At 43.0% G+C, this 26,590-nt stretch overlaps 1 protein-coding gene across 3 annotated transcripts in view; it reads right to left on the reverse strand.

Moving 5' to 3' along the window:
* SQOR (sulfide quinone oxidoreductase) overlaps positions 1–20,422 on the reverse strand; it is a 39,439-nt gene extending 19,017 nt beyond the window's left edge. The window contains exons 1-2 of one of the 3 annotated variants that reach the window (XM_069460425.1): positions 20,328–20,422; positions 1,647–1,897 (exon numbers count right to left, since the gene is read on the reverse strand). In XM_069460425.1, coding sequence (XP_069316526.1) covers positions 1,647–1,880 — 234 coding nt within the window. In that variant the 5' untranslated portion in view covers positions 1,881–1,897; positions 20,328–20,422. Of the gene's footprint in view, positions 1–1,646; positions 1,898–6,476; positions 6,521–18,532; positions 18,881–20,327 lie in introns of those variants that run through there. The other 2 variants (XM_069460436.1, XM_069460416.1) reach the window with 2 other exon arrangements.
* Positions 20,423–26,590: the final 6,168 nt, after the last annotated feature.

A 26,590-nucleotide genomic window follows, 5' to 3' on the forward strand; every position in this document is an offset into this window, starting at 1 on the left:
AGTTTTTAGATTACAAACATCAGCTCCAGCTACCACTAAACCAGACTCAGCAGGAAAGCACCAAAAGCCTGAGCCACTGGCAGCTCCTTTGAGAGACTCCTGCCCTGCCCTTCCTCTCAGGGCAGGGCAGACATGATTCTGGCCTCCTGAATTGCGTCCAGACCCTGGAAGAGCCAGTCTCATTACAAAGAGAAGCCCGACTGGGAGACCTGCCCATGAGTTAGCCAAAGTACAACATACACCGGAGAGAATGACCACCTGGTACAGCTCTCCGACCACTGTCATTTAAAGTGATGTCCCTCAATTGAAGAGACACCACTTTAAAAGGGAAAGTGGCAGAGAGCACCCCCTAGTCTCCTGTCAGACCACAGCCCTGGGTAGCATCATCCTCTACTGGGGAGACATCTTGGAAAGGAGCCCGCCTTTCTTGTCCTACCCTCCCCCCAAAATAGGTACCTCATCCATTTGCTTCTTCCTCCCAAGGATACAGCTCCCAACTGGTGCATGCCCAGTTCCATGGGAAACATTAGGGAAACCACCAAAAATATTGAATATTTTTCTGAAGCTTTTGGACAATTTTAAAATGTTTTTCATGAAACTTAGTCTTTCCTCCTAGTGTCAGCTACCTTTCCTCCCTTATAATCTGTTTATAATCCCCTTGTACTTAAATTTCTCAAGCCCACTGACAGCTTTCCAGAAGCCTCTCAGCCCTCCAACTCATCTTCCCTTCCCTAGACTAGAACAGACAGGAAAGTACAATGGCCACTGGTTTTCCTCCAGGCAGGATAATGGGGTGGAAGGGTGTCATGGGTTGAATTGTAGGCTGAAGTTCTAATCCCAGTATGTGTGTATGTGACCTTGTTTGGAAATAGGGTCTTTGCAGATGCAATCGAGTGAACATGAGGTCATTCTTTTTTTTTTTTTTTTTTTTTTTTTTTTGAGACAGAGTCTCCCTCTGTTGCCTGGGCTAGAGTGCCATGGCGTCAGTCTAGCTCACAGCAACCTCAAACTCCTGGGCTCAAGCAATCCTACTGTCTCAGCCTCCTGAGTAGCTGGGACTACAGGCATGCACCACCATGCCTGGCTAATTTTTTTTTTTTCTATATATATTTTTAGCTGTCCAAATCATTTCTTTCTATTTTTAGTAGAGACGGGGTCTCGCTCTTGCTCAGGCTGGTCTCGAACTCCTGACCTCGAGCAATCCACCTGCCTGGGCCTCCCAGAGTGCTAGGATTACAGGCATGAGCCACCACGCCTGGCCCCATGAGGTCATTCTTGAATAGAGTATGCTCTAAATCCAATGACTGGTGTCCTTCTAAGAAGGTCACATGAAGACACAAGGACACTGAGACACACAGAGAACACCAAGTGAAGATGGAACAACTCAGCTGCAAGCCAAGAAGCGGCAAGAATTGTGGGCAACCACCAGAAGCCAGCACAGAGGCGAGAGAACTGTGAGAGAAATAATGTCTGCTGTTTTAAGCCACCCAATTTGTAGTAACTTTTTAAGGCAGCCCTAAGAAACTAATACAAAGGAGAACACAAAAAGCCAAGAGATCTGTCCTCCCTCTGGACCTCCTTCCCTCCACTTTCTCCCAGTCTTTTGGGATGAGTGCCCACTCAGGCACTCATAAGGGGAGACTTACCTCGCTGGGCTCAACGATAGCCACGTTCTCAGCACCCACCTTCCTCTTCACACGGGCGGCCATGGTGATCCCACCGGTGCCCCCACCCAGCACCAGCACCTCATAGTGGCTCTTGGCTGCGCAGCTGGTCCCCGTGTGCAGCTGAAGGGGGCCGGCCTGCTGAGAGCCCAGCCTGAGCAGGCAGGCAAAGAGCCGGGTGCGGGGCCCCGACACCAAGGTGACCAGCGGGGACATCTTCAGGTGGGATCAGGCTAGAAGGGAAGAGATGGGGCTATGAGTACCACGGTAGAGACTACCATGGGACCAAGGCATTGTCTTTTGGAGAGGAAGGGGAGGCGGGCACCTGATCCGCTCCAGCTGGTCTGGTCCCCACCATCTCTTAAGACCTCTTTCCCTTTGGCTGTGGTCCCCAGGTATCCCGGGAGCACTGGATTGGTAGCTAACAATCGGCTAAGCTTTCCATCTCTCTCGATTCTCCTACGTTCAGGCCATTAAGGACTTTGTCTGAACCAGGTACCCCCACCCTTTAAACTTTCCTAGTAACTTGTCTGTACCCATCCTCGTCCATCCATAAGACCTAGGGCACCATCGGTTGTATCCAGGTGGCCCATTCTCCTCTCAGGAAGGCTCCTCAATGCTTTCTTTGGCTTTTCAGTCCATTGAAACTGATGTATGAGTCCAGACGGAAACCCATAACACTCCTTGTGGTCAAGGGCACCCGAGACTTTGCTGAAGCAGAAACAGCCCAGCAAGAAACCCACCTTCTGCCACTCAGGGTTCTGACTGTGACAATCTGGGCCTCAGCCCCCACTCAGAGCCCTCCTGGCTCTGCTTACCCAGGGACGTGCAATTTAATCAAATCACGCAGGCAAAGGCCCTCCACCCCTTCAGCAATTTCAACCAGATGATTTAAAAAAAGGCCATAAAAGGAGCCCTGCCTGGTATCATAAAGTTATATTTTATGTAAAGAATCTGCACATGCTGCTGACCAGCTTTTTATTATAGCCAATTCAGTAAACAATTTCTCCTTAGCAGTTCCTCTGAGAGATGCACTTTTACCTTTAGGAAAACGTGTTTCTACTCTGAGCAGCTAGTGCTTTGGCAGAGAGGAAATGAAAACTTCTCAGAGACTGGCCTTTGCTTCCCCTGTGCAAAGAATTGGCCTGACCTCTAGGCCCCCACCCACCTGTATAACTTCAACGGCCGCACTGAGGATCTCTCCCTCCTGGGTATTACAGTGCCTCAAGTTCTACCATCAAGTTCAGTCCTTCAGGTTCAATACTGCTCCAAGAACTCTTATTAAAATGCAAATTCCCAGCCTGGGAGTAACACTTCTAGCTGCTAAGGTCTCTAACATCTTAATGGAATGATTTAATTATATCATTTCTCCCCCCCCCCCCCCAAACACTCCCCACCCCACTGGAGAAGAGGAAGGCTGCACAAGAGGATTAGAGAAGGCTGAGAGGGGAAGGGGCTAGGAAAGAAAGAAGGGCAGGCCCTGGAGGGGGGAAATGATGGGCAGTGGGAAGGGGCAGCCGGGGGTGCTAATTTTAATTAAGATTAACTCTATTTCAGAGTTTGGGCACCACTGACAATTTCCTCAATATTTCATATCTGAGAAGCAACCCAGAGCTGGAGAGAGGGGATTCAGAGGCCCCCAGTAAGCAGGGCAGGCTCATACATTATTGCTGCCAAGTCTAAAATCAATGCAACCCTTCTAGAAAATAACAGTTATCATCTTGGGCCCTGTATTTCCATTTCTGAGAATCTAGTCTAAGGAAATAACCTCTAATACTGAAGAAGAAACACTATTACAAAGATATTTCTCACACACTTATTCATAATATGGTCAACCATCTGTTAACTGGTTTGTGGACTAGTCCTGATTATGTCCTAGGGATGGAAAAAAACAACTACAAGCTCCGTACCAGCCAGGGAAGGCTCAGGTCTCCAATTTAATACGAGGGCAGAGAGCAGTCTGAATGTCAGAACACTGGGGAAAGGTTAAGTAAAATATGGTACACAAAATGACTTAGGTAGTCTTTTAAAATTATGTTTACAAAGAATATATAAAATGCTTATGTTATGATCAGGATACAAATTGGAAATGCAATATTATCTCAACTGTGTAAGAGAAAATGCATTGGAGAAAAAAAAAAAAGACAGCCAAAATCTATCTGAGCACTGGGTAAGTGGTTTTCTCTGGCTTTTGGAACAAGGGTGGGCCGGGCGTGGTGGCTCATGCCTGTAATCCTAGCACTCTGGGAGGCCAAGGCGGGCGGATCATTTGAGCTCAGGAGTTGGAGACCAGCCTGAGCAAGAACGAGACCCCGTCTCTACTAAAAAAAATAGAAAGAAATTAGCTGGACAACTAAAACTATATAGAACAAATTAGCCGGGCATGGTGGCGCATGCCTGTAGTCCCAGCTACTCGGGAGGCTGAGGAAGTAGGACTGCTTGAGCCCAGGAGTTTGAGGTTGCTGTGAGCTGGGCTAACGCCACAGCACTCTAGCTGGGCAACAGAGTGAGACTTTGTCTCAAAAAAAATAAAAATAAAAAAAAGAACAAGGGTGATTTTGATTTCTTCTGCTTTTCTGTATTTTATAAAAGTTTTTACTACATACATATTAATGTTAATAAAATCTTCATTTTGGTGGTAGTGACTAACAAATACTAAGTCCTTTACATAAGCATTTAACTTGTGAGTTGCCCGCTGTTATCATCCCCATTTTACAGATGGTAAAACTGAGGCAGGTAGCAGTTAAGTGGCTTCCTCAAGGTCATACAGCCCATAAGGGCTGCCTTGTGATTTGCACCCAGGCGTCTACTTTAGACTTCTCCACTATGCCATCTGTGACATTTAGAATAACTATGTATCAACAACAACAAAACAATGCTTGTGTGATAATGTTAAATGGAAAATAAAAAGGAAACATATTTTCCGCAACTTCCCAGAAAAGAGACACCATATTTTCATGGTCCTGACACTGAATCTTAGCCCCAAAGCTCCCTTCCAGCCTAACACACTGTGGTTCCTCTCTTGAAAGTTAATGCAAGTATTTCCCTCATTCAGCCAACAAGGCTGCTTCTGTCTTATTTCAACAGTGACCCGTAGTCTGTTTATGGATTCAGTATTTCTAAACGCAAAGTCCTCTGAACCAGTTTCATCAGCATCATGAATAACAACTATGAAGCAGAATGTCCTGGCCTTTGCAGTCAAATTTCACTTTCCAACTATAAACAACAATTCCAAAAATACAAAAGAATGTGCTAGGGCAAATGCCCCAAATTTCAAAATTCCCAAAAATCTCAGTAACTCTCTCCAACAGTGTAACATCATCTAAACTCCCAGATCAGCAAACCTAGAACCATAATCCAACTCTGCTTGTGGAGAAGCAGTCTAGAGTCAAAGACTAGAACCATGCCAGGGCAATGATACATAAGCATAAGTTTTTAAAATGCCACTTTGGAACTGTGGTATAATAAAAAATATATTTGGTCCTTGTTCCGGTTCCTATCACAGAACTCCTAAAACCTTTGGAATTTTCTCAGTGATAGGAGTGTCTTTTATTGTTCAGAATGAGCCCCTGAGTTTGTGCTAACGAGGTGACCAAGGGTGGGACCCCTGGATAGATCAGGGTGGGAGCTGGTCACCAGAAAGACCAAACACACGACTGTGATTAGAAGGCTGGAATTTTCAGCCCCAGCCCTGATCTCCAGGAGGGGAAGGGCCTGGAGACCAAGTTCTAGAAAAACTCTTGAACATGGAGCCAAAGAGCTTCCAGGTTGATGAACGCATTGTGCTGGGAGGGCCACGAGGAGGGGCCATGGAAGCTCCGAGGCGCCACTCCCCATACTTGGCCTACGTATCTCTTCTATAAAATATTTGGCCATTTCTGAGTTGTATCTCTTATAGTAAGTAAACCAGTAAACATAAGTAAGGTGTTTTCCTGAGTTCTTTGAGTAGTTGTAGCTAATTATGGAACTTGAGGGGGGATCGTGGGAACCCTGGAATTTGCAGCCAGCCAGATACAAGGGTGGGTCACCTGGGGGCCAGCAGCAGATGCGCTGCCTGGCTGGCATCTGAAATGGTGACAGTCTGTGGGACGGAGCCTTTAACCTACAGGGTCCATGCTAAGTCCAGGAAGGAACGTCAGAACTGAGTGGAACTGTTGGGCACTCGGTTCGTGTCAGAGAACTGGCTGGTGTTGGGGACCATACATTTTGCGTTGGAAGCAGTGTCAGAAAATATCACTCAGGAACCAACCCAAATTTCTGACATTGACCTAAACCAAGTCTATTGCTTCCTCCAATTGTCTGTTTTGTGATTGTTGCAACAGCCAAACAATCTTAACCAGAAAGCAGAAGAAACGAAAAGAAGGCCAAACTCGACCCTGAAGTCAGCAGAGAAGAAATAGAAAACCTCTGTCAACAAAATAATCAAGGAGTATACATCTAATATGACTTCTTAGACTCCCCAGAAGACAGACTGAAACATACACTTGTTGGTTTAAGAAATAAGAGTTAACTGCCAATGATACAGAAGAATGCAACTACTTTATATCTACATTCCTACAAGGTGAAACACACTTTTAAAAAATCAATAAAAAGGCAAATTTAGTTTTTACTTAACAAGTGACACATGTAATATATTTTATAATTAAATAATATCATGCTTTTAAGTTAGATAAAAATCCCTCTATTAATTCTAAATCAATTGAATGCCTCCTTCAAAGCATTCAAATAAATGCTCTGATATATCTACAGTAACTGGAGAAGTAAAATCCCTGCTGATTGAAAGTTAAGAGAGCTGCCTGAGTATCTACTTACATCACTGGCCACTGGCTCCAGGCCAAGGTCTGGACAAGCCTTTGGAACGCCACACCTTTCCTCGGCAGCCCTTGCTGGACAAGCAGTACAGGCTGCCTGTGACAAAAACTTCCTAATCTCATGTCACATGACATGGTGGGTGAGCAGCTAGAATTACGACATTCATTGCAAAGGTCCACCAAGCCAGCAGGCTTGTAGTCAACCCTGCAGCTATTTCTGCTTTTGAGGAAACAGTGAGGCTTTTTACAGTTCCCAATTGTTTTATCTCAAGCCTAGGCCAGGCTGGGCCCACTTTGCTCTGATTTTCAATAACCACAGAGCCAACCTTTAACAGACCACCTTTGGAGAACACTTCCAAAGTCAAAGCAGAAAGCAAACAACAAACAGCCTCAGCTCTTGCCCCGCCCAACCCATTCCTCCCACCAGACCTGGGCAGAGCTGACTCTGAGCTGTCACTCTGGATCCCCATGGCTTCCGGTCTCTGAGGCAAGAGCGAGCCTTGTCTACACAGCACGGGTCAGGCTTATACCTAATGCCCAGGTGGTGAGACGCCTGGAAGACTTCTCTTCCACTAGATCCTCCTACTTGGGCTTTCTGGGCCTATTTAATTAAGTCAGACCTCACATTGTCATCAGTTATTTACACCTCGTAACCAAATTATTTCCAGAAGACAGGATAAGAAAAAGTAGGAAGAAATTATCATCATCACAATAGCTAACATTTATTGAGTGTTTACTATTAATAGTTATGTTGTCTCAGAAAATCCTCACAACTCTGTAAATAGTATCCCCATTTTACAGACGAGAAAATTGAAGCTTAGAATAGGGTTAGAGAACTTGCCTAAGGTCACATCACTAATTAAGCTGCAGAATTTAATTCAAACTATCTGATAATTCAGGAAAAATGCCTACTGGCTGAATTTTATTCTCATTCAAATTTAAAGCAACTTGGTTGAATCCCATGGAATGGAGTGGGAGGGAATATACGGTATTAAATTTTAGCTTACTAAGTAAATTGAAAAGAAGAAAATATGAGGTTTTGTTGCAGGGAGAGTAAAGTACAATAATAGTACTGATTTACTTTTTTAAGAGTCTTTTTTTAAGGGGGGGAGGCGTAGTGGCTCATGCCTGCAATCCCACCACTTTAGGTGGCCAAGGTGGGAGAATTGCTTGAGGCCAGGAAGTCAAGACCAGGCTGAGCAAGAGTGAGACCCCCAGACTCTGTCTCTACAAAAAATAGAAAAATTAGCCGGGCATAGTGGTGTGCACCTGTGGTCCCAGCTACTCAGGAGGCTGAGGCAGCAGGATCACTTGAGCCCAGGAGTTTGAGGTTGCTGTGAGCTATGATAATGCCACTGCACTCTAGCATGGGCAACAGAGCGAGACCCTGTCTCAAAAAAAAAGTCTTTATCTTTTAGAAATGTACACTGAAATTCTAACAGTTAAAATGATTTAGAATTTGCTTGAAAATATTTCAGGAGGGTGCATAGGAGTGTAGGTGAAACAATATGGGTCATGAGGTGTTAGCAACTTGAAGCCAGCTGATGGATAGATATGGGTGTTCCTTGTGCTGGTCTATTTTCTTATATGTTTAAAAGTTAAAATGAGTGAAAGAATGAAAAGGCAAAAAACAAAAATCATAAAAACAGTGCCTCAGAGCGGAAACTGGCTTTGCAGAAGTTAAGAAGCACAGCAGAGAAAACACAAATTACCTTAGGGAATACCTAAATCATCATGAACACTCTAATAGTAGAAATATAGATGTTACTGCTGGTGAGGGCTCAGAATGAAATAAGAAACATGTTATTGGACGCTGGAGAAAAGGGATCCATGTTATATAGTGGCAGAAAGCTTAAGAGAATTGCACTTCTGTGGAAAGTAGAATTTGTACAGCAGTTCCCCCTTTAGCCATGGGGAATATGTTCCAAGACCCCTAGTGGACGCTTGAAACCTCAGCTAGTACAGAATCCTAGATATACTATGTTTATTCCTAAACTTACAGACCTATGAGAAGGTTCAGTTTATAAATTAGGCACAATAAAAGATTAACAACAATAATAATAAAATAGGACAATTATAACACTATGTCAGCATCACTACTCTTATACTTTGGGGCCATTATTAAGTATTATAAAATAAGGGTTACTTGAACACAAGCACTGCAATACTACAACAGTCGATCTGATGACAAGATGGCTACTACGTAACAGGCAGGTACCATATATAGCGTGGAGACACTGAACAAAAGGATGATTTATGTCCCAGGCAGGACAAAGTGGGACAACATGAGATTTCATCATGCCACTCAGAATGGCGCACAATTTAAAACTTATGAATTGTTTATTTCTGGGATTTTTCATTTAGTATTTTCAGACCTCAGCTGACCATAGGTAACTGAAACTGCAGAAAGCAAAAAAATGGATGGAGGGTGGGGACTATGGTAAAAGATCAAATTGAACATTTAGCTGAAGAGATTCCAAGTGAAGTACTGAAGACGCAGCCAGAGTTTTTCTTGCTGCTTTTACTAAAATGAAAGAGAAAAGAAATAAACCGAAGGAATAAGTGTTGAACAAAAACGAACTAGAACTACTCAGCTGCAAACACATGCTACATTTCATGAGAAAGGAAAGACGTCCCAGAGGGCAGAGCTGAAAACCACAGAATCATTCCCAGGCCTTGAAACCAAATGGAATTTGTCCAGTTGGATTTTGAAATTTCTTGGGACTGATGACTCCTTTTTCCCTCCCATTTTCTCCCTTTTTAACCAGAGTCTTTAACTTTTATCCTATTTCTATCCTACCATTGTATTTTGGGAGCAAATAATTTGTTTCTTTAGTTTCACAGGAATTTGTTCACCAGGACAGATCATACCCAGAACCTCATCTATACATAATCAAATTATTTAGACAATGAAATTTTGAGCTAATGAGACTTAGATTAGAATTTGGACTTGAGTTAATGCTGTAATGAGTTGAGACTTTGGGGGAACTTGGACGGGGGGAAATAATATTTTGCATGTGGGATGGTCATGGAGCTCTGGGAGTCTGAGTGTAGACTGTGATAAGCAAAATAATGCGCCGCTCCCCGCCCCCAAAGATGCCTTAATGCCCAGGACATGTGAATACGTTCCCTTACGTGGCAAAAGCGACTTTGTAGATGTAATTAAGTCAAGGATATTGAGATGAAGAGACTATCCTGCATTGTCCAGGTAAGCCCAATCCTATGTAATCACATAGATCCTTAAAAGCTGAAAACCTTTCCTAGCTGTGTTCAGAGGCAGACATGACCATGGAAGAATGGTCAGAAAGATGAAAAGTTGCTGGCTTTGAAGATGGAGTAAGGGAGCCAGGAACCAAAGATGCGGGCAGTATCTACAAACTAGAAAAAGAAATGAAATAGATTCTCCTTTGGAGCTTTCAGAAGAAGTGTGACCCTGCCAGCAACTTGATTTTACTAGTGATACCTGTGCTAGACTTCTCAACTACAGTATTGTAAGATATAAATCTGCAATAGGAAACTAATACATAGATCATAATATTTAATCTTCACAACAATCCCATGAGATAGACATTGTTATTCTCATTTACTTCTCTGAACTTCAGTTCTCTGAGTTTCAGAGAAGTTAAATGACATGCTGTTTAAATTCACAAGCTGAGGCAGAAGGATCATCTGAGACCAGGAGTTCAAGACCAGCCTGGGCAACATAGCGAGACCTTGTCTCTATAAAAAATAAGAAAAATTAGCTGGGCATGGTGGTGCATGCCTATAGTCCCAGCTGCTTGGGAGGCTGAGGCAGGAGGATCACTTGAGCCCAGGAGTTCAAGGCTGCAACGAGCTTTGATCACACTACTGCACTACAGCCTGGGCAACAGAATGAGACCCTGTCTCTAAGAGGAAAAAAAAATCTACAAGCTGAAATATAAGCCCATATTTTTGGAAGCTAACCCCAACACCCTTTCCACTAGTCCAGTAATGTTATAGGTTTAGAAAATAAAGGTACTCCATTTTTTGGTAACTGTTCCTGAGAAGGTGGCCAAAGAGCTCAGTGCTACACTCTTGGTAGACTGCAGAGGTTTCCTACCTATACCACCAACCATCTGGACCACCCCAGGGAAGGACAAAAAGGGCCCAGAGAGTGTCAGTGGTGATAGATGAGACCAGAGTCTAGAACCAGAGTCTGAAACCATCAAGAGGTTTCGATCTCTCTGGGAAAGTAGATGCGTCAAAATGTCAACAAATAACTGAGTGACTACAAGAAAGTTCCACGAAGGGAAAGGTAGGTAATACGACTGTAGAATCAATGTGGGCTAGAGGGACTAGAGAAGCTGGGACTCAGGCTGGACTTTGGGCCATGGCTAAGATAAGGAACCAGGAGAGGCCATTTCAGGAAGATATAACAGTTGAGAGGAGGGGGAAGGACTAACATGTACTCCGTTCCACTAGAATGCATGCCTTGTCAGCACAAGGGCCTGATGTGACATGTTCACTGTTTTATTCCCAGTTCCTGGTACAGCAGCCAGTACAATGAAGGATCTTAGTAATATTTGCTAAAAATAATGAATTAACTGATGGGTGAATTTATTCAATACCTTTATATGAATGAAGGTAGAATTTCATTCCAAAAAATGTATACTGAGTGCAGAGGTCGAAAGAGAAAGATATGCACACATCCAACTACCCATAGCTCCAGTGGCAGAAGCATAGTGCCATGTAATCAATATGAACCATATACCATGAGGTGTTTTGATGATGCATAATCGATGAAAGCTTCAGGAAATAGGTAAAATCTGAGCAGGAGGTAAAAGACTAGCAACATTTTGATAAGTGGAACTTCTATGGGAGGGTACACCAAGAGGAGGGAAGAGCATAAGCCAACGAATCAAAGAGATGGTGACTGCCTTCCAGATCTCTCTCCACCCTTCTCTGCTCATGCTCTGAGCCCTGAGAGCAGACCCGTAGGGTGTGCATCAACTGGCCTCCCTTGTCCTCTGCCCTCCAGTTGGGTTCATCCAATGGATGGCACTAGCAGAAGATTAGAGGCTGGAAAAAGAGGGAGGTCAGGCTATACTCTCCAGCCCCCTCACTGCCAAGCCTCCACTCAACAATGGCCGTATCCCTCAGCCATAGGCCTTGGCTCCTATGGGGTGGCCCTCTCCTCAGCTGTAGCTCTATCCACCCTCTCTATGCATCCTCAGGCCCCAAACCAATACAATTGCTTCACCCTCTTGCTGATTTCCCTCAAGCCTGCCCAAGCCTCTGTAAATAGTTATTTCATTAAGCCCTCAGTAAAAACACTTTCAATGTGCCAACTGTTTCCCAGATACACTGACTGATAAGACAGGAAGCGCAGCTTATCAGTCAGGCAGTGTTTGGGCAATGGCAGGCAGACCAGATGTGACTGACTTTGGGATGACAAGAAGGAAATATCTTAACCATATTATGAAGAGCTGTGCTAGGACACTGAGGCTTTCCATGGAAAAACAAAGCTCTGGAAAGTGATAGAACAAATGGGGCAGCTTAAGAGGAATCTGGTGTGGAGCAAATTAAGTTGGAGGAGAAACAAAAATAGTTCAGCACATCAGTTAGGAGACATTGCAGCGGTCCAGGTGTGAGTGATAGGGCCTGAATTTGGTGTTAGCATTAGAAATGCAAACAAAGATTCAGATAAAAGAGAGGGTGGGAAAAAAGAATGATTTCGGAGAAGTAGGAAAGGCCTCTGGGAGAAAAACAAGTCAAAGTTGACATCCAGGCAGCTGAAGACAAAGGAATTATGTGAGCACAAACAGGGAAGTCAAGGCAGGAGCCTGTTTGAGCTAGTTTGGAACAACAGCTTTTAAGGTTTTAGAAGTAGAATCACTTGGAATGAGAATCACCTAATGGATAAAAAGGAGGGTAGCCTAGGGCAGGTGTGCACTGGGAAGGGAGAGAAATAAGATTGCATAGGCATATGTTACTAACACTTGGGTCTGGGAGCTTAATCCTAGACAATAGTAATCCCATCTAGGGGTCACAAAGCAGCAACCTGCAGCCCAAAATGCTGTGTTTTGTTTGGCTCACAGTGTTTTCTTGAATTTTGAATTAGGTGCCAACATTAAAAATTTTGGAGATCTCACCAAAAAAAATCCAGATTGTTGGCCCCTGGCAACACCAAGCCCACATTCTCACATGGAAACCCTTGGCTGGAGCTGAGCGGTCATTGGCTATCTCCACCGTGCACAGGGTTCTGCTTCACCCCAGCCCACCCAGCCTCCTTGCTCATTTAAGTTACCTGCCCAGCCTGGTGTGTATTTGAGCTTGCCATCCCTGCGACAGCAGTGAGAGTCCTTGGAAGGTCTTAGTGAAACTGGATTTAGAAAGATTTAGACACTGCTAAATTTGACTGGCTTTTAAAAAAAATAAAGATTTAGAAAGATTCTCCTGGGGAAATTGACAGGATGAATTGGAGCAATTCAGTTGAGTTCAGCATTTTTTAGTGTTTACTATATGCCAGGCATTGTGCTAGGCACTGTGGAGCCAGCGGTGAATAAGAAGAGTCCATCTATTGCAATAGGAAAGGCCAGGAATGTGAAAATCCATTAGGTGGCTGTTTCGGAAATTCAGGCACCAGTTTAGACCTGGTGGGAACTGAAATGAAGCCATGAATATGAGACACGTGTTGAAGACAGTTTTGCAACAATTAGCTATATGGGATAAAGAAGAAGGAAGAATGTGAACTATGACATTACATCCACGTGTTCAGGTGGATTTAATGGAGAGGATGTAACAATACTGGATTTCTCAAAAGATAGTAAAGGTCCAAAGCAGAGTGAGAGAAAAGGAAACTACCCTCCTTGAAAATCAACTGAGTGTTGTTCCACGAAGGGATTACGCTGCCGTGCCCTTCCTCTTGGCACACCTCCTCTTGAGTAATGGCAGCATTTTCTCACCTGCGTGTTCAGGAACTGGATTGCTATATTGTTAACAAATAAGGAAAATGGAGCAATCTTAGCCCTTCAGGGTGATGTTGGAACCCTCCCTCTGGAGCTGTTATAAATCCAAACATTTGTTTAAATATTAAGCTATGAATCAAGTCCAGTTGTGGACCAGGACTGAGTCATCAGAGAAACAGGAGCAATCGTACTTGTGCAGCTCTCTGATGATTCAAGGCTTGGAGCCACAGTGGGGTTCTTTAGTTCCCTAACTTATTAGGGGCAAACTATGGGAATTTTCTTTAAAGAGTTACTGATTAGGAGTCACTAATGAAGATTCCAATGAAACAGTGGCTCCCTTTGCTACTAAGAAATTTCCTTCAAGTTTCCCTAGCCTATACTTTTTTATCGTCAGAGAAAGCATTATAATGGGAGGACTGACAATTTCACCAAACCAATACATTTGCTAAGCAGAAAACAAAAATTATATTTACATAAGGAAAATACTTGCATTCGGGTTCCAGAGAAGGAAAAAAATAAGTCAGTCAATTGGATTATTTCAAGGGTTAAGGGTTTTGACTGAATTCTATAAAAAGAACAAATCTTGTTTTTCTGCTTGCTTTAAGCCAGTGGGGACTTGACTTCTCACGTTCTAGTGTATAAATAAGCACAACCCCACCATTCACAGTTGGCCTCTGGTCAAGTATATTTAAGGTTTCCTTTCAAAGTCTACATGTGCCTCTGTGTGCCCATCTGCAGATTGCAGAACTCAGTTCACTGGAGAAGGAAGCCTGTGCACTTACGTTGCTCCCAGTCACACAGCAGGGATCAACTTAGGCCTTAGTTTCCTGAATCTGTTAAATGAACACAGAAAAATTACTCATCGGCCTCTGGAACATTACAATTCCCACTCAGAGTCTCTCATGCAAGGAGACTCTGAAAGGTGGAGTTTCATTGTAAACAGGGACTGACCGATTACCCAGGCATATCATTCCCTGGAATCCAGTGTGTGAGGTCTTAGCACAATGAGAAAAGACTCTTTAATTACGAGGTATACATTTGTTCTTTGAACATGGTTGGAGGAGACGCTAAACTTAATCCTTTAATGGTTAGGACAGAATGAGCTGTAGACAAGATACCAGGTGTGCTGGTTTCCCTAACAGGGAGAGTCTCTATGTCCAACTACATGACACAGGTCCACGTTCCAGGTAGTGCCAGGTAGGGCTCCTCCTTAGCCATTCCAGACCATGCTTTGTTCGTCAATGGGATAAAGGATTGGGCTGGCTGGCTTCAAAGGTCCCTTCCTTCTCTAAAGCTTTGTGATCCTCTAAATGAGGAGAAAAGGGACATGAAGGTTCACAAGTAGGCATTCAAATGGCAACAAGTAGACATTTGATCTGCTAACTCTTTAGATTGATCAGAACTGTGAATTATTGTGGCAAAGAATGGCAAGGGTTTATATCCAGGCCTGGAACACAATCAAAATGGAAATCATTCCTCTCAGTCTCTGTCCCCACGTGCCATTCCTGCACCATTATCCACTGTGATTCACGGGACAGCTGCTCTGGGTAGGTGCACTGGCCCAGGCATAATAAAAGCATATGGAAAAAAATCATTTGTGGAAGGCTTGCTATGTGACAGGCATTATGATATGTGCTTTACATAATTTCTCACAACAACCAGAGAGGTGGGAATTATTATCTCCATCTTATAAGTGAGGAAACAGAGACTGTGGGACCAGAGCAAGTCACTTAACCATTCTGAGTCATTTTCCTGAGTATAAAATAAGTCGATGTGTCTAACTGACATTAAAGACCTTATTACTCTACGATTCAAAACCAGCTTAGATTTGGTCACCTAAACCTTGGCTCATGATTATCATCCAAGCTCAGATGGCCAGAGAATGAGACGGACCCTCATCTATCTCAAGCATCATTCATGTGTTCACAGAAATGCAAAACCACATTTACTAAACTCAGTACTTTCTTGAGGAGCTCTCACAATCTATACCCTAAACAAGGTGGTTATTAAAACACATCATTTTCCTATGGAGACATTGGGGGCTGCCTCAGACAAACAGCCAAGGAAACAAAAACGTATCATAGAGCATTATCACCACAGGCCCCACTTCCAGAAGTCAGGGATGGGTTCCAGGATAAAGACATAGGTATTTCCTCTCCATTAACGCGGATAAGCTGAAGCTGCTAGTTCCCAGCTGGACAGAGTGAAAGTTCCCAGCTGGACAGAGTGAAAGTTCCCAGAGGGGTGGGCTGAGACCAAAACTTGGAAATTCATTATGATTAGAAGGCAGTCACCCCATGGTACTTAAGGATGTACCATCATCCCATCACCAACCATGTGTTTATAAAGCACCTACTATGTGCAGAGCACAACAGCTAACCTGGGTCATTTTTTGAAGACTCCAAGTTCTTTTCCTAACAGTCAGCCTTGTAAAGGTAAATATAGCTTTAATGACCTCAGCCAGGAGCCTAGGGACCATACAGAGTGTCTGTAGAAAGAGAGTACATATGAGACTCTTCTGGACAGGTGGGGTGCACAGTAGTATTAATTTGCTAAGGCCATCACAACAAAATACTATAGACTGGATGGTTCAAACAACAGAAATTTATTTTCTCACAGTTCTGGAGGCTGAAAGTGCAAGACCAAGGTGTGATAATACTGGCTTCTCCTGAGGCCGCTCTCCTTGGCTTGCAGATGACCACCTTCTTGCTATGTCCTCGCACGGCCTTTTCTCTGTGCACATATGCCCCTGATGTCTCTTCCTCTTCCTACAAAGACACCATTCCTATTGGAGTAGGGCCCCACCCTAATGACCTAATTTAACTTAACTACATCTTTAAAGGCCCTATCTCTGGATACAGGCACATCCCAAGATACTGGGAGTTAGGGCTTAACATATGAATTTGCAGGTGGCGGGGCACACACAGTCCATAACACCAGTGTTTGCCCTTCCCAAAGCTATAGGCATAGGCAGCACCAGTGGATTCTGAATTTCCTGTTTTACAAAGTTCTCTCCCCACCTCTTGCCCCAATTTAGCACTTTCACAGAGTAAATCGCAGGGAGAGTTGGCTGGATCTACTTTTCTTTATTAGTACCATGCACATTTGTTAGATTACATAGACTTTTAAGGCTGGGAATTAAGAAGCAACTAGTTAGCTCCCGGCCTAGTCTGGGCAGCTTTTAGCAAACTACTCACACTGCCCCTATTACCAAATCTTCAGAGTCAGAGAGAAGTTATGCAGTGGGTAGTGGATCCGGGAAAGGTGAAAAAAAAAGAGGGAAGAGGAATGTACATCTGTGCCCAGAAATGCCTCATCATGGGTCTGTGTCCACTCATTGTAAGACATTTCCTGTGTTACAACACATTGGATTAACAAGCCTCGACACAGGCAAGATGGAGGAGAAACTGTTCCGCAATGAAATCCTGGTTTCCTTCCTACACACCACACACAGATCCATGGGCCCCGGCTGATATTTCAAGCACTCCAGTTCCAGATGTCTTTATATATTTGTTCAACCAGTTTAAAAGAAAAAAAAAAGAACCCTCAAATTTAAACAATCACTTCCTAAACCACCAGCTGTCTCCTTGATGAATTTTGTTTTTTAGTTGTAGTTACAAGCAACCCTCTTCAACCCATGTATTCATTCAATGAATATTTGCTGAGTGCCTTCCATGTACCAGGTTTGGGGATACAGTGGTGAAGGCCATAAGCTTGGGAGGGATACAGACAAGTTCTAATAAACGGTACCTACTTCACCTCTCTGTACCAGATGCAGTGCTGGTTGCCTTAAATACATGGGAAGGTGTTACTATCTCCACTGTACAATGAAGAAGCTGAGGCTCAAAGAAGTTCCAAAGCCAAGGTCATGCTGGACCGTGGAGGTGTCAATGGATGTGTCACGCCCAGAAGGTAAGTCATCTGACCATCTGACTTCCTGGGCACTGCCCTTTCTACTGTCAGGGGATCTTAACCTTGGGGCCAGGAACTTAAATGGAAAAAAAAATTATATCTATTTTCACTAATATTTAACATTTACATCTTTTATTTCATTAATATTTAATTGAAATTTAACATTTTCTTCAATTATGTGTGTAGGCAACAAACCACAGGAGCATTAGCAGTACCTAAGACTTCATTACCAGTAGAAATCACAGATATTTTCTTATTATACAGGTGTTGCCTATGTCTTGAAATATTGTTTATGCTCTTTACTACTTCAAAATTAGGGTAGTTATTAGGTCCACTGCTAGATCTCGTTATTTAATACAGCATTAGTTTTAAAAAGGCACATATATTGCTATATCATAAATTATTTTAATATTTTGACAAGTGTTTTGCAATTAGTTTCCTTTATAATACTCTGCCTTTATTTTATACCTTTAAAAGCATTGCTCTGCGAAAGGGTTCTTAGTCTTCCCAGAGCTGCCAAAGGGGTACGTGACACAAAAATGGGTCAGAGCCCAGAGGCAGCCCAGGCAAATCCAGACGCTGTGTCTTTGAGCAAAAAGCTAGGCTGGGATTTGAATAACTAAAATACAGATGAAGAGGAAAGGAAAGGAGCCCTCATTCCACCAGGGGACCCTTTCTCCCCTTTCCACCAATTTCCGTTTGGCACATGCCCTAAATGCTCTCCCTTACAGGTTCCAGCTGCACCTGACATATCGAGGGCCCGTCTGTGCCATGCACAGTGTCGGTGGATAAATGTGTCACCCTATGGGCAGACGGGCCGATGTCAGTCTCTGGCGTCCGAAGGCTGCACCCACTCCCGCTCCGGGACCGTGGTGAGTGACAGTCAACAAGTGGAAAGCGCCAGAATTCTCCACACACCAAAACCACGGATCCTTCGGTTTTTAACCGCCCCTCGCAGGTCGCCCTCTCTGCTCTCCGCTTGGACACTCAGAGAAGGAAGCAAAAGTCCCAAGACCCAGGTCCCAGACAAGGACGGCAAAAACTGCAGGTGTCTGGGGGTTGGGGAAAAAAAGTATGGGGCGCAGCGCAATGGGTCTGCGGAGTCTCAGCTGCGGAGGCAGAGATGGGCCAACAACGCCTCACTGGTGATCTCCGTCCCCGCCCTGTCCCCCTCCCCTGGCCGAGGGCCGGAGATCGGTTCCCAGATGCCTCTTACCCAGGGGTGAGCGGAGCCTTCCGCCACTGCGTTGGCGCAGCAAAAACTGCCGATCCCTTCTGGGGCTCAGGGCCTCTGCTAGGGACCCGCCCGCCCTCCGCGCCCTCCAGGCGGAGACTGGAGGCGGGGAGAGCGAGGCTCCCCCCGGAAAAAAGTTCTCGCCGCTGCCCCGCCCGGCGCCGCTGCCCAGGCACCATAACCAGTGCAGACTGAATAACCAGTGCCCCGGGGCTTTGAGTGCTCGCGGAGGACAGAGCCAGGAGCTGGGGTCCAGCCGTCCCAGGGAGCTGCCTGCCCGGCGGGTGAGCGGGCAGGGCAGATTAGCCCCTAACCCCTGGAGCGCGGCCCCGCGGGCTCACGCGCACAAGCAGAGGACACGGAGGCCACCTGACGGTCCCGCCCCTGGGTGCCAACAGCTTTGCATAATCTGGACAGCCAAAGGTGGAGGTGGGGCGCTGTGGAGAGAGGCCCTGGCAGTTTGCATTGGGTCCGCCAGGGTGCTCTGGGCTTCTCACCAGGTTCCCACGACTTCCCAGAAAGACAGCTATTCCCACGCTCATGTCACAGACGAGGTGACTGAGGCTCAGAGAAGCTCAGTGACTTGCCCTGGTGAGCGCTAGCGCTACCCTCGAAGCGCGCAGGCTGAGGTCAGCTGGCTTTCAGCCATTGGCCTCCACACACTGTCCCATCCCATTTTCATGACCGGACATTTTCAATTGACTGTTCTTTCTAGGAGTGTGCAAAGTGTAGGTCAGTGGTTCTCCACCATATCAGATCCAGCAGCCCCTTTTTATAATAAATACAGGGTGTTCCGAAAGTCTTGCTGCAATTTTAAGCTTTAATAACCTCAGAAGTGCAAGTGCTGCAAGCTTTCAAAAAAAAAAAAAACCTTCGAAAGTATATTTACATTTTTTACACTTTTATTTGGCTTTGTGAATTTAGAGTAATTATTTTTAATTGTTTCAATCGACACTTTCTATCTTCAGAGGGGCCGATTGCATCTATGATAAAATCACCAGAAACACCATAGTTACAAATGCAAATTGTAGACTCTTATTGGCAACTGATTCCACCTGCAGCATTGTTTCTGTGACATGATTTTCTGAAACGGTGAATAATTCTGAAGCTCCAAAAAAAAAAAAATGAAGTATAATCATCTCAATTTTTTCCAATAAATCTGTTCCGGGAAATTTTGGTGTATTAAAACCATGCAAAAATGCTTGATATTTATAATTATCTGAGCTATTACAGAACCTAATTTATTTTACCAAAAAAAAAATGGTTTTTTGCATACTTGAATGTTGGAGCAAACAGTGGGGCACCAGAAATTGTGCAGGTCTCTGGACAGTTCATTGTTGTATGGCACTGTTCACATAGCACAGGAGGTTGGCATCCCTGGTTCCCACTCTCTATATGCCAATAGATTGTGTCCCAAAATTTTCACAAATAAAATTGTCCCCCCCTATATTTCCAAAATTCCTCACCTGACCTCCCAGGCCCACCACACTCCTCATCCCAGTTAAGAAGCCCCAGTTTATACAGGAAGGGTACGGATAAGCAGGAATCACAGGAAATGTGCCAACACTTGCTAGGTGGTTTTAGGTTGGTGGCTATGGAATCAGATTCAGAGTTAAGAAATATGTCCTGAGCAAATCCCACATCCTGGGGGCCTCACATGTATTTATTCTATCATCTCACCCAAGACCCCTCCTTCCACTGCAAAAGAGAACACATCAAAGGGGAGCAGAGGTTATAACTTGCCCATCAGACAAGAAGGGGACTGAGAGTTACTCACTGACTTATGCAGTCATTCTTTCATCCGACGGATATTCACTGAGTCCTTGCCCAGCACATGTCAAGCAAGTCCCATACCTGCTGTCTGGGCATGCACTGTTAAAAATTCAGACTTGGGGCCGGGCGTGGTGGCTCACGCCTGTAATCCTAGCACTCTGGGAGGCCGAGGTGGGCGGATCGTTTGAGCTCAGGAGTTCAAGACCAGCCTGAGCAAGAGCGAGACCCCATCTCTACTAAAAATAGAAAGAAATTATATGGACAGCTAAAATATATATATATATATATATATATATACATAGAAAAAATTAGCCGGGCATGGTGGTGCATGCCTGTAGTCCCAGCTACTCGGGAGGCTGAGACAGGAGGATCGCTTGAGCCCAGGAGTTTGAGGTTGCTGTGAGCTAGGCTGACGCCACAGCACTCACTCTAGCCTGGGCAACAGAGTGAGACTGTCTCAAAAAAAAAAAAAAAAAAAAAAAAATTCAGACTTGATTCCTACCCATGTGATGTTTGCAGAAAAGTGAAAGTACACTCAGGGAGATGGGAAACTAGGAGAAGCATGTTCAAGTGTGAGAAGAGGAAGTGATAGGAGGGGCTGGCACTAAAAGGAACGCACCCCGATTCAAGAACATCCACAAGAAGGGAAAGCAAACTGACAAGGCTCTGGGAAGACACATAGGCACATGAGCAGGAATGGGTGGGAACAGAGAAAGGGAGCCTTAATAACACAGGAAAGGGAAGGGACAGGAGAAAGAGCAGGGCAAAGAAGCTGATCCTATCGGCATGCAGCTTTAACTAGTACTGTCCTCTTTGCTCATTCAGCAAGCCCCACCTTCATCCCTTCCCTGCCAAAAATGCTTCCCTACGTGAATCAGTAGCTAGAGAAGCAGCTCACACACACACACACACACACACACACACACACTCCACCTGGCAAAACCTCCCTAGCTGGGACAGTAAGCCAGTAACACAGCTTCTGCTGAGCTGCAGTGAGACTTGTGCAAGAGCTGGGGATGAGTTCCTGCTATGCACTGAGAACACATGGTGTTCATCCTGCCAGACCACCTGGCAGTCTCAGAACAGAAGGAGGTGGGTAGACAGGACAATTATGTTTTATGCCTGGTTTTTAAAGGAAGCCCCAACACCTCCCAAATATGCTGTTTTCCTCACGGCCAACCTGCTTGTCAAATAATAACTAAAATTGCTATCGGGCTACAGGATAGCTCAAGTTTCCTCGATTGTGTCATTGAAGATCAAGTTGTTTTTCAGACAAGAAGCACTACTGTATATGGAGGTGCTTCACAAACTACAAAGCTTTCTATCTCAATCAACATTCTTGGTTGCAAGCAAGAAGCCAGCTCTGGAGCCCTTAAGTAGAAAAGGAGTATTAAAATGCTCTCAGGGGTGTCACAGAATCATCAAAATGGTGGAGTAATGATGGCAGGAGACATGAATAGGAATCAGGGTGGCCCTGGAGAATCAAAAAGCAGTAAGTACCACACCATCTTTTAGCAGGAACAGGCTGGCTGCCCCCAAGATACTCCTATATCATCACAAATCACTCTAGAGTGAATGACACAAATATAAAGAGAATCAGAATTCAATTCTCAGTGGAAGTGTGAGTTGACCAACTGTATGACAAAGGCCAGCATCACAGCTGTCAAAGCTGGGAGAGACATACTTGACCCCTCTGACTTCCACCAGAACTATTATGATGAGTGTCCCCCCAAAATGGGGAAGGAGTTGAATACCAAGAAGGTGGGTGAGTGGAAGATGTCTACTATAGGCTCCATATATATAAAGTCTTCGTATCATATGTTGTTTTCTGCATATATAAGCAAGGTAATATGATAGTGAAAAATCCTCAGTCCTAGAGCCACAAAGGGTTCTGTTAAATATATGTATATTAGCAGTGTGTGGCTCAGGCAGCTTGACTTTCCATCCAGAGGGATCTCCTAGGATGTAAGAAAACTACTGGATCTCGAATTGTCTTTTGGGCAGTTCTTTTACCTGAATTTCCTCATCTATAAAATAGAGATAAAATCTGTCCTCCTACCACAAGGGTATGCTAGAAGAATAAACATTGTGCCTCTTGAGCCATAAGTACCTCAGAGTATGTGGGACTATGAAGACCAAAAGTTACCTTTGTGTTTGCAATCACTACTCTCAAAGAGAAGGTACCAGTTTGCCTCAGTTAACTGCATCTATAAAATGAGTATTTTGAAAAGTATTTCCTTCATAGGATCCCTATGAAGATGAAATGAGTTAATATATAAAAAGTGACTGCTACTATAGCTGGCATAGAATAAGTATTCAGTTAACAGTAGGTGCTAATATTATAGTTATTGTAGTTATCATGTTATTGCTATGGTTTAAATGTTTGTCTCCTCCAAAACTCATGTTGACAATTTATTGCCATTGTAATAGTATTAAGAGGTGGGACATTTGGGAGGTGATTAGGTCATGAGGGCTCCACCCTCATGAGTGGGATTGGTGCCATTACAAAAGAATGAGTTCCTCCCCCTCTCGCTCTGTGTCAGGAATGGAAAAACAAACACCACATGTTCTCACTAGTAAGTGGGAGATAAACAATGGGTACACATATTCATAAAGTGGTGTAAAGGACATTGGAAAGTAAGAAGTGGGGAGGGTGGGGGGGGATGAGTGATAAAAACTTACCTGTTGGGTACAGTGTGCACTATTCTGGTGACAAGCACACTAAAAGACCTATTAGCATTATACAATTCATCCATGTAACAAGAACACTTGTACCCCCTTATATTAAATATTTTGAAATAAAAATTATAAAAAATAAGAAAAACAATGGAAAAATAATAAGAAAAATCAATGAGACCAAAAGTTGATTCTTTGAAAAGATCAACAAAACTGAAAAATCTTTAGTGAGGAGAAACTATAGGAAAAAAAAAGAAAGAGAACACTCAAATCACTAAAATCAGAAATTAAAGTGGAGACATTACTACCAATTATACAAAAATAAAAACAATTATAAGAGAGTACTGTAAACAACTGTACACCAACAAATTGGACAATCTAGATGAAATGGACAAATTTCTAGAAATACAAAACCTACCAAGACTAAATCACTAAAAAACAGAAAATATGAATAGACTGATAACAAGTAAGGAGATTAAATAAGTAATTAAAAATCTCCCCAGAAAGAAAAGCCCTGGACTTGATGGTTTCCTGTATGAATTCTACCAAACATTTAAATAAGAAATAACTCCAATCCTTCTCAAACTTTTCCAAAAAATTTAACAGGAAAGAATACTTCCTAACTGATTCTATGAGGGCAGCATTACCCTAACACCAAAACCAGACAAAGACACCACAAGGAAAGGAAACTACAGACCAATATCCCTTATGAAAATTGATGTAAAAATCCTTAACAGAATGTTAGCAAACTGAATTCAGCAGCATATTATAACAAAGAATTATGTGCTGTGACTAAGTGGGTTATTCCTGGAGTGGATGATTTAACATACAAAACTCAATGTAATACACCAAATTAACAGAATGAAGGAAAAAAGCCACATGATAATCTCAACTGATGCAGAAAAAACATTTGACAAAATTCAGCATCCTTTTATAATAAAAACCACTCAATAAACTAGAACTAGAAAGAAAACTACCTCAGTATAATAAAAGCCATATATGAAAAACCCACAGCAAACATACTCAATGGTGAAAGACTGAAAACTTTCTCTCTAATATCAGAAGCAAGGCAAGGATGCCCACTTTCACTATTTCTATTCAACATAATAGTGGAAGTTCTAGTCAGAGCAATTAGGCAAGAGAAAGAAATAAGAACAACCAAATTGGAAAGGAAGAAGTAAAATGATCTCTGTTTGCAGATTATATAATCTTATATGTAGAAAATCATAAAGATTCCACACAAAAAAAAACCCTATTAGAACTAATAAATGAATTCAGCAATGTAGCAGGATAAAAAGTCAACACAAAAATCAGTTGCATTTCTATACACTAACAATGAATAATCTGAAAAGGATATTACAAAAACAATTTCATTTATAATAGCATCAAAAATAATAAAATCCTTAGAAATTAATCAAGGGAGGAAAAGACCTGTACCTTGAAAACTACAAAACATTAGTGAAATGAATTAAAGAAGACATAAATAAATGGAAACACATTCCATGTTCACAGTTCGGCAGACTTAATTTTGCTAAGATGTCAATACAACCCAAAGTGATCCACAGATTTAATACTATCCCTATCAAAATCCCAATGATATTTTTTGCAAAATAAAAAAACTGATCCTAAAATTTATATATCTTCTCAAGGAACCCCAATTAACCAACCAATCTTGAAAAAGAAGAACAAAGTTGGAGGTCTCACACTTCCTGATTTTAAAACTTACCATAAAGCTGTGATAATCTAAAGTGTGGTACTGGCATAAAGACAGACATATAGACCCATGGAATAGAGGGCCAAGAAATAAATCCTTGCATAATAGTCAAATGATTTTTGACAAGGGTGTCAAAACCATTTAATGGGAAAAGAATAGTCTTTTAACAAATGGTGCTAGGAAAACTGGATTATGCAAAAGAATGAAGTTGGACCCTTCCCTAACCCTATATGTAAAAATTAAATCAAATGTATCAAAGACATAAATGTAAACCTTAGAAGAAAACATAGAGAGAAATCTTCGCAACATTGGATTTGGCAATGATTTCTTAGATATGACACCAAAAGTGTAGGCAAGCAAAGACAAATTGAACTTCATGAAAACTTAAAAATTTTGTGCATCAGAAGAAAGTGTCAACAGACTAGAAAGCAACACACAGAATGACATAATATTTGCAAAAATATTTGCAAATCCTATACCTGATAAGGTATTAACATACAGAATATATAGAGACCTCCTCAAACTTAACAAAAACAACAGAAAAAGATTTTTTAAATGGGCAAAAGACTAGACAAAGATATGCAAATGGAAAATAAGCAATGAAAGATGCTCAACATCACTAACCATTAGGGAAATGCAAATCAAAACTACAATGAGTACCACTTCACCCCAATTAGGTTGGCTACTACCAAAACTGAAAAGAGGCCGGGCACGGTGGCTCATGCCTGTAATCCTAGCACACTGTGAGGCCGAGGCAGGAGGATTGCTCAAGGTCAGGAGTTCGAGACCAGTCTGAGCAAGAGCGAGACCCCATCTCTACTAAAAATAGAAAGAAATTATCTGGACAACTAAAATATATATAGAAAAAATTAGCTGGGCAGGGTGGCACATACCTGTAGTCCCACCTACTTGGGAGGCTGAGGCAGTAGGATCGCTTGAGCCCAGGAGTTTGAGGTTGCTGTGAGCTAGGCTGATGCCACGGCACTCTAGCCCGGGCAACAGAGCGAGACTCTGTCTCAAAAAAAAAAAAAAATGAAAAGAAAAGAACAAGTGTTGGCAAGGATGTAGAGAAATTGGAACCCTTGTGCACCATTGGTGGGGATGTAAAATGGTGCAGCTGCTGTCGAAAACAATATGGCAGTTTCTCCAAAAATTAAAAATAGAATTACCATATGATACAGTAATTCCACCTCTGGATATATACCCAGAAGAATTGAAAGAAGAATCCCAAAAAGATATTTGTATACCCATGTTTATAGCAGCATTATTCACAATAGGTAGAACACGGAATCAACCCAAGTGTCCATCGACAGATGAGTGGATTTTATAAGATGAAAAGAGTTATGGAGATGGATAGTGGTGATGGTTGCAACAACATTATGAATGTATTTAATACCACTGAATTGTACACATAAAATAGTTAAAATGCTAAATTTTATGTTATATGTATTTTACCGTAATAATAAAAGTTGAATCTGAGAGTGGGAGTGATAGTCACAAGAGATGAAGCAAAAACTGGAGGAGGCCCCGATCTATCTTCAGACTCCTTCAGGCAAATGAATACATGCTGTTGTTCCTTCTGCCTCAAGAGTGAGAGCTAGTGAGTGGGAGGCCTCCTTTGGAGTTGACATTTGGTTGCTTTTCAGTGTCGATCCCTTCAAGATTCTTTCTTCCCAAACCTGCCTCATCCTAGCGGTGAGTCCCTTAATCCTAGTCTCTACTCCCTTGGTCCTTTATGTCATGGTTACTTATTATTCTCTCTAATAAAGCTATGTATAATGTAATAAATTGTGTCTCTCCAAGGAAAATATAAACCCATTTCAGTCCATAGGAACTGTGTCATCTTCATCTTCTTGGAGCCAGGGCTTAGCATGTCT

This window comes from Eulemur rufifrons, chromosome 2, assembly GCF_041146395.1.
Source record: "Eulemur rufifrons isolate Redbay chromosome 2, OSU_ERuf_1, whole genome shotgun sequence".
Classification (NCBI taxonomy): domain Eukaryota; kingdom Metazoa; phylum Chordata; class Mammalia; order Primates; family Lemuridae; genus Eulemur; species Eulemur rufifrons.